The sequence below is a fragment of the Glycine max genome, chromosome 8 (genome assembly GCF_000004515.6).
Source record: "Glycine max cultivar Williams 82 chromosome 8, Glycine_max_v4.0, whole genome shotgun sequence".
Classification (NCBI taxonomy): Eukaryota; Viridiplantae; Streptophyta; class Magnoliopsida; order Fabales; family Fabaceae; genus Glycine; species Glycine max.
Window position 1 is genome coordinate 17,579,290 of NC_038244.2, and position 9,494 is coordinate 17,588,783.

The window sequence follows — 9,494 nt, forward strand, 5'->3', positions numbered from 1 at the left end:
TATATATATATATATATATATATATATATATATATATGTAACATTTCATTTTTTAAGATCCAGACATATAAATCTTGAATGTATTAGAATATTGATCATAGGTCTTGTTAATCAGTCTGATTAAAGAACTAAAAAAAGATTTTATAGAAAATTATATAAAAATGAATTTAAAATTATAGAAGAGTACATTTTTATATAGGCACCCCAATATTTTTTTTTTTACTTTATTAATCAGTGCCCGATTAACATTTGCCATATTAATTATTGATTTATTCATCATTAACTAAGATTCATTAGTTATTTAGCACCTAAATTAGATTTCTTACTTTAAAGGAATGAAACTCGTAAGTATATATTATCCCATATTGCAATATTCGACTACTGCTATAAAACAAACAAACACAAAATAGAAACATGTGTAAAATTAAAACTTATCTAACGAAAATTAATTTTAAAAGCAATCCAATTTAGTTACTATGTATTAAAGTAAGTTTAGTGGCTGCAAATTAATGTAATTTTGAAACAAATTGTATACATTCTTTTTCTTTTTCATCTCCCTCTCTATTTTTTTAATCTTTTTTATTTTCTTTTCCATTATATCACATCTATCACTTTCTCCCTTTTTTTCTTGTTTTTTTTTTACCTCCTTAAATTCAAAAATAGAGTGTACACTCATCATTTTTTTATTAAATACCAATAAAAAAATATTTCCTATGCCCAAACAGGAAGGAGCCTTTTTCTATTTATGTGCTAATGTGCAAGTTTTGGATTAAGTAAAGGGAAAAAAAGAATAAAAATTAAAACGATGCAACAGTTTAAGTACTTTTAATATATTTTTCAATTAAAGTTAGAGTTTTTTTTCAGATCAATCTATATTAACTTTTTATTGTGTAAGTTATTGAGGTGAAGTTTAAAAGTTATAATAAGTTTTCCCATTAAAAAATAACAAAGATCCTTTCCTTTGACCACCAAGCATCTTTGCCTTTTGAAGTACTCAAATCTATCCAATCCCACATCTTTCCCAGTAAGCTTTTCAATACCATTTTCATGAAAAGGACACATAGATGTGGAAGAATATTCAAAAGCAGCTCCAGAAATTGACCCAAAAGATGGAACACACAAAAAGGTTGCATTATTTAGGCAACAAAGACTCGCAATTCCCACAAAACTATGAGACTTGCAACGAAGAGATAGAAGCCTGCACAAATTTGCATAGCACTAAAGTACGAAAATGATAAAGATATCATTGAAACACACTTTGTTTGTCTCTTATTTTTGGGATTTTCTAATCCACTTTCTGTCTTAATTTCTTTTACAAAATCGGAAGGGTTTAGCGAGCTACTCGTCACTACATGCAATGCAATGAAAGCAAGGCCAAATCTCTTGGTCCGAAGAATGAGCACAGTACAGAACACAAAAAACTTGGCGTGCTTCGCCCTATGGTTCTCTACTCTCTCTTGAAAACCCACCTTCTCTTTTCCCAATCACGGTTGCACACATGCCCATGCTCAGTTCAGTGTGCTAGCTTATGGCGTATTTACCGACATTCTTTGTACTATACTAGTATTTCACAGAGAATGTTTACTCAAAGAATAGTGTTACGTAAATTAATTTAGTATAGTATATTACAAAAATTCACATATAAGGAAATAATAACAGTTGGACGTTATATTGATGATTTTTAATTTATAGTAGTATTTGGTATGAATATCATAATGAGAAATACATTTTTTTTCTAACTCCCCCTTTTTTTTATTAAAAATTGTTGAGAACTATAAAATCTCAGATTATTTAAATGAGAGATCTAAAAAAATGATTTTCAGTAAATTTAACTAATTATAAAATATAAATTTTAGCAAATGTTTTGTTGCTATGTGTCAGATATCATTGATGTTTCTCAATCAATGAGTCAATGAATTATGTTGTTTGTGGTGTGTGATTGTTATTAGTTCAAAAATTCCTTTACTAAATAAATTATGTTATTACATGTGAACATAATAATACCTTATATCATTATATCAAACTTATGATTTAAATGAACTAAGAATGTATTGTTAATATTTTTCATAACAAAATTAATTATTTCCTACAACTTATCAAACAAATTATTAGTAGTTATTCTCCAATACAGTTAAATATCTTACGCATCCTTTATCAAAGTAAATGGAATACTTCTTTTGTTATTAATTATAAGATTCTTTTTAAAAAAAAAATTGTCCTATTTTATAAGATTATTTTTTAATTTATAAGTATATTAATCATTTTTTTATATATCCTCTTAATTATTCTCTCTTCAAATGTTAATAAAAATTAATTAAATGAATAGAGAAATAAAAAATTAAAATAATAATATAAATAATTGACATATTTAATGTGATTAATAATATTAATTATTTTTTTTAAAAAATATAAATTAATTAAAATCTCCCTATAATTAGAAACGAAGTATAGCATAGTAAAAAAGTGATGGATGTATAACCTAATTGATACATAGTACTATATGTGAATAGGCCACTAGCAAAAGGCTACCTTGGAAAATGTATAAAACTATGTGTTTGTGCGTGCGTGAGACCGTGAGAGTTGAATTATGTTGATTCTTTAGCATAGATTGTTGAGAGAGGCATATTTTTAAGAGATTGACTTCTGATTATTCAACTAATTAAGAGCTTGCACCATGTATATTGTAGACTGAACCCGAAGATTATACGGGAGTAAGTATTCATTATTCAAGAAATTATCCTTGAGCAAGCGAGAATTCATTGTTTTGCATGCTTTTGTGTTTACCATTTGGAAGCTCGGTTTTCAAGTTTTCTGCACGTGAGGTTGACGGAGCCACTTATGATTAAAAAAAAAAAAAAAGAGTGAAAAAAAGAAAGGATTAAAAGTTTTTTTTCTAGACGGCAGTCACGATAATCGGCCTCCCCTGCGCTCTTTGCCGATGTTTTTAGGTCGATTACATTCATCTTTTTTTTATATATATAACGATAATTATATTAAAAAGTATAAGAAGTGCATAAGCAATATTTACATCTTCAAATTGTCAACATTACTTAACCTCCCGACATCGTGAACCAAAATAAGGAAAAAAAATACAACTAAATCAAATGAAGAGTTGAATCTTAACATATACAAATTATAGCTGCATAGAGAAAGATACAACACCTCTTTCAGCAATACAAACTAGTAGTTGTAATAAATCATCCTATATAAATTAATACATTCAATTAGTTATATAAATTGTTTTTTACGTTTTTTTCAGAATATCCTTTCACTTGAAAAGTATGAGGCTGATCTCTTGAAATAAATTCAGATAATTAACAAAATGAAAAAAATTATGTTTACAACAGTATTTTTTTTTTTTTTTTAGTTTAGACTCACGGAAGAAGGAGAAATAAATGAGATAAGCAAGTCCTGCTTGTTAGGTGAGACTTATCCTATGTCTCTTTTTCTTGTATTTACATTGAATGGTGCAACTTTTGCGACAGTCTTGATATAGGTTTTTCAAAGATTTAATTCCTTTTAAATAAAAGGATGTACTCATTTAAAATATAAGATATTTTACTAACTTCATGGATCAACTAATCATAACATAAGATTATTCTAACTCGATCAATTAACAATTTTAAGTTCATGTTATGAATAAATAATAGTATTAAATATTTAAAGAAAAAAAAATATTGTATATAATGATGTTACTCAAGTAAAATTGTATCCCACCGAAAATACAACAGCCTTTTAAAAAAAATGGTATAGTTGTAAGATTAAATTTTAATAGATTTATAATTTGGTATACATATGCATTATATTATAAGTTTGATATTCATAAAAAAATATTGCAAGTTTAAAGAATCAATAATTATAATTGTACTTATTTTCACTTTAAAAGACACTTTAATTTTCACTTTAAAGAACACTTTAATATGAAGGGGATTCAAACCCCATGAACTTGAATTCATCGGAGTAATTGATTGTCTCGCAGTAAATATTCTCTATCCACTAAGTACAATAAGTAATTACTATTAAGTGACACACTTTATTGCAATCAATTATAATTGCTAAGATATTTTAGTTAATTTTTTAATTTTTTTATTGGTTGAAAAATTTATTTAATTATTAATATTGTTTTTTAAGTAGTTTTTTAATATATTTTAGCTTTTTTTTTAAAATATTACTTGAAGTAATATTTTTTAAAACGTTAACTTCTAATTTTTTTTAATATTTTTTATTTTATTTTTTATTCTTAATATATTTATCACATGTTCTATTTATTTTTTTAAATAAATCATGATTTTATTCTTTTTTTAGCTACTTCAATTATTAGTTTTAATAAATACTTAAAATTTATTGAGCTAGTTTTTTAGTTTTCAGTTAATTTTATGAAAGATAAACTAACTGATTATTCTCATGGATTGAAAATGTTTGCTTTTATTTAATATGTAAATATTTTCTGTCCATTAAGTTACTCACATAAATTCAACACTTTGTTACCAACATTAAAAAGAAAAGGTGGCTGCTAGTAAACCTCATAACACAGCCTGGGTAAAGTTAATATTGGAAGATGGTCTTACTTGTGGTTTGTGTGGTCAAAATGAAGAGGACATTTCATATCTTCTTTTTCCATGTAAAGGGGCTAAAGTTATTTGGTAAAGATGATATCAATTATTGAAAATCCAATTGGTGTCTAATGTTAGAGCTTGTGATCACTTCCAACAAATATCACATGGATTGCTAGGGAAAAAAACCAAACATTTTGATGGATGGTTGGGTGGAGTTCCATTGTATATATGGAATCTATGGCTACAAAGGAATAAAGTAATTTTTGAAGAATAAATACTTCACGAGGAGAAATTGTGGCATAAAATCCTCTTAGATATTTATTTAGTCATGGTTAAAAGCATATCAAAGTGATTTTGATGTTTCTTTCCAATAATGACAAGTGGATCCTAGTATTTGTTTGATTATTGGTTGAGAAGCAATAGTAATGGTGTAACTTGGTTATTAGAGAATGTATCTTTTCTTATGCAACCTCTTATTTGTATAGGTTAAGATTCATTTTTTAGTCGGTGGGTGTATCTTTTCATGTATTATTAACATGTTGATGTAGGGGAGGGCAGCTATTTTTCTTTATATATATTTTCGGGGTGGGTATTATATACCCACAATTCCGTTAATGTCATACGTCTTGTTAGCTGCCTCTCAAACTGTTTTGTAAACTTTTTAGCAACCACTGGTGCTTTTTATAAAATTTACTCATTGCTGTTAAAAAAAAAAAAAGCTAACCAGGGTAAAGTTTTACGTGCATTGGAAGTTCTCATGACATATCACATATTAGATACGTGACAAAGTTATGACGTACATATCCAAAAATAAAGTAACACTAAGACTAACTATAATCACCAAGGAATTAATAAAATGTTTATAAAAATTAAAGTTCTGCATGTTTTGTAGAGTTCTCTCTCTCTCTTCCAGAAAATACATTTTTTTTCACCGATTAATTTAGTAATATAACAATTAAATTACATGCATCATGCATCTCGATCATAATTTTACGGAAGCCTGTTCTATGTTAGAAAAGATTTGTTTAAAATGTAGAAAAGGATTAATTAAAATACTAACTTTGTATAAAAATTAACAAAGCTAAACCTGTATAAAATATAATTTAGCCTTTTATTTATAATAATATTAATTTTATTGTTAATTATGAATAATATTTATGTAAATTTATACATGTATCACAGCTCACGCCTATAAATATTGATGTAGATTCCTTACCTATTTATTTGTTAAGTGTAATTCACTTCTTCCATTTTTCTAATTCGATTATTTTAGTTTTCAATTCTAAAATTAAATATTAATGGTTAATTACGCATGTCACGTGTTACGTTTTTATCAAACGTTATTTTGATGCAGGATTTTAATCCTTAGTGATGATTTTTATTTTACCTCAAAACGTTAAAAATCCTTCCCATCTCCCTCTGTGTCGTTGAGTATCTTCACAACAACAAGAATTTCTTGAGAGAGCATTCCTTTGAAGACTGCCCCATGAGCTCCTTCTCCTAAACTTTCACTAAACCCATTTGTGATTCTCTTAATGTCTGCATAAGTGAATCTCGTAGGCTTGATTGCCCTGTAATCCTCCAAGAATTTCTCTATCCTAGCCTGGTCTTCTCTTATTATATCATAATAGCGATACACACGAACCAATGCAACGACAAATAGCAGCAAAAGCATCAAAGCAATTACTACCCCTGTTCGTGAAAATCTTCATCTTTTTAGACAAAATAACTAATAGAAGAACAAGATGTTGAAATGCAGAGATGTAATGTGATAACCAAAAACTCAATAATATTGCGTTTAGAACTCTAAAAGCACAATATTAAAACGTTAATTGTGGTTTCTGGCAGTGATTTGGAACTAAGTAGAAGAAAAAGGAAAGGACAAAGAAGGATGATGCATACTTATAACCACCTAGGATTAAAATCGCACACCACCAAAATAAAGTTTAATAAAAACATGATACATAATAGACAACGAACATTTAATTTTGAGATTAAAGACTAAAACAATAAAATTATAAAAAAATAAAAGACTCAATTGATAAATTAAATTAAAAAAAATTAAATACGTGAGTGTGAGACAAATAAAAATAAAAAAATTAAATTTACAATTAAACCTATTTGTTAAGCTACTTAAATAAATTGTTTGTGCCTATGGACATCCAAACATGATATAAAAAAAGTTACTCGGCAAATTTTGCGATCTTAAAATTTAGAATCCTATTGTAAGCGTAAAGCAGCAAGCTCATCATGAATGGTAATCTGAACCCCGAAGTCCAAATCAAATCTGGGTGCATTAATTGCAAGCAATGCCTCTGTTTCTCCCCTATCTATTCCATCAGCAATGCATAATTGCTACTTGACGTTTGAAAGACATCGGTCCTGACATCATGCATAGATCATAATGCAATGTGATCTTCCATTGCGACGTACATGCTGTTTTTGCATTTTTTTTTTCTAAATTGATTATACTACTATTACAATGGCCATAATCAGAATTCTTTTAATTATTTTTTACATATATAATTACTTGCGTTATGCTAGCTAGGAAAGACTAATGAAAACAGTACCTGAAAAAGAATAATCATGAGAAACTTTCGAAACTTTGAATTAAGAAGAGACCAGGTAGTTTGAACTTATAATAGCAGATTATATCATCACCCCCCACACTATCGTACTGGTTCTTCAGGTGATTTTCCCCTCTGGTTATTTTTGTTTATCTGCCCAATGCATGCCTGATCAAAAAGAAAGGTATTTGTACAGTCAATCATGTTTTGCAATTGCAGTCAAACAATCTTTTCCTTGACGACACCGTGACGCTCTCTATACATACATAATTCATATTAATTATCCTTTCCTTCTCCCAATGTTAACCCTCCCTTTATCATGTAAAACTTACCAATAACAAGGGACACTACGCTGTTATAGGCATCCCATATATCAAAGTTTTAGTTAATCAGGGATGTTTTTGCGTTAAATTTATCAATGAAAAAGTATTAAGTTAAATCATTTGAATTGTAAGACTGAGATGCAATATAACGTAATTAGATCACATATCATTTTTATAATAAGAAAGGATATCAGATTTTTTATTTGATATCTAACTAATTATTCTTTCACTGAATCAATTCATATAATTCATTTTAAAATAAAATGATATCTTTAATTATGATTTCATATAAAAATAAAAAATGAATCTTAGACCTTAATTAAAAGATTCAAAAGTTCAACTACTTATCATATTTTTTATTTCTTTCAAACGTATAAATCATATGGTATAAAATTAAAAGAAAAAATAGTATAAAAATTAAAAAGTATAAAGAGTGGGGAGGGAGAAAGGTGTATCCCTAGAAGCTAAAGCCAGCCTAGGAAAGACAAACATGTAGATACGAGGGATTACAGTCTTATCAAATTTGACAGCAATATCTACATCTACACTTCTCTAATAAAATACTATAAGTTTATGTATTTTTTTCTTCAACAAATAAAATATTTCTTCCATTTATTTTCAATAAAGTCTGAAACCGGTATAAATAGCTGGTTGCACTTTGTAGGGGCTACGGTCATCATCGACCAAATAATAAGTCCAAGTCTAAGTTACTTATGACGATGAACGGCGAAATTTTCTTACACGCGCCAACAACCACCACCGCCACCACCACTACTAACTTTTTGCTTCCAAAGCCCGAAACGAAGTCGTCAGAGAAGCTACGCTACGAAACGGCGTTGGAAGGAATCGCCGCGGTCGTAGGAGAACATGTCCTCTTCGGAACGACATCTTCGTCGCATGTTTCGGAGACTCCGAAGAAGACATCGGTGGGCAAGAGCTACCGAGGAGTGCGGAAGCGACCTTGGGGGAGGTGGTCGGCGGAGATACGCGACCGCATCGGGCGGTGCCGCCATTGGCTGGGGACCTTCGACACCGCGGAGGAGGCGGCGCGTGCGTACGACGCGGCGGCGAGGCGCCTGAGGGGGGCGAAGGCGAGAACCAACTTCCAGATACCATCGGTGTTGCCACTTTCTCCGGAAGGGGTTCATGGTGGTGCCGTGAAGCCGAAAACCGCGCGTAACAACGCTAGGAAGTGTTCTTCTGTGGAACAATTGTTCAGTGGGGTGCCTCAACTTCGAAAAGATGATGGTATCGGTGAGAATGGGAATGTGGAGGTGGATTTGAAGTTTGGTGTGAACTTTGGCTTTTACAAACACTAGAATGGTGGTTTAGGTTAAATAGTGTACAAATCTTATGTCTCATGTTAGTTGGTTCTTCCTTTGTGTCTTTTTGTTTAAGGTTTAATTTGGTTAATTTTGGCTAACTATGCTATCAATGTTCACTAAATTAAACCTGGAAAGGTATGTACTTAAATGAGTGAAGGAAGGGCTATGTTTTTTAAGTTGCATACAATCTTTATTATACACACCGCATTTGAGTCTTATTATGGACACTAACTAAATAATAAGGGGTTTAAATTTTAATTAGGGTTGAATGAGCTATGATGGAAAGGGAGATGATGTAACTAAGATTGTAACCGGCATTTTGCACTATTCATGGTTTATAGCCAGCTGCATCGTACTTGCTTGAATGTATAAGCGGTGTGTGTGAGTGTGTCATTCTTTGCATATTATCATTATTATGTGTTATTATGAATTTTTTTCTTAGTTTTTTAAGATGTGAAATGATATGCTTGATAATGATGGGGATGTAAAGATGTGGAACAGGTATCTTGTCGCATATATAAGTGTACAACTGAGATTCAATTCCTGCTGGACTTGCAATTGGCAGTGGCAGTTGCAGTTGGGGAGAAACTTCCATGAGGTCAGACCGAAGTAGGAGAGATTAACACAACACAGTACAGCCAGTTCTTTACGGAAAAATACAAGAAATTGAATGATATTTTTAAATTTAGGGGAAAGAAAAAGAAAATGAAAATAAATGGAAAA

At 29.9% G+C, this 9,494-nt stretch overlaps 1 protein-coding gene across 1 annotated transcript; it reads left to right on the top strand.

The window, feature by feature from the left end:
• The first annotated feature begins 7,941 nt into the window (after positions 1-7,941).
• On the top strand, positions 7,942-8,946 carry LOC102667667 (ethylene-responsive transcription factor ERF084). Its single transcript, XM_006585558.4, has one exon. The coding sequence runs from the start codon at positions 8,160-8,162 to the stop codon at positions 8,763-8,765; it is 606 nt and encodes a 201-aa protein (XP_006585621.1). The 5' UTR covers positions 7,942-8,159; the 3' UTR covers positions 8,766-8,946.
• The last annotated feature ends 548 nt before the right edge of the window (positions 8,947-9,494 follow it).

Coding starts and splice junctions, on each gene's coding strand:
- LOC102667667 (XM_006585558.4), top strand. CDS start 8,160: ATGACGATGAACGGCGAAATTTTCTTACACGCGCCAACAACCACCACC.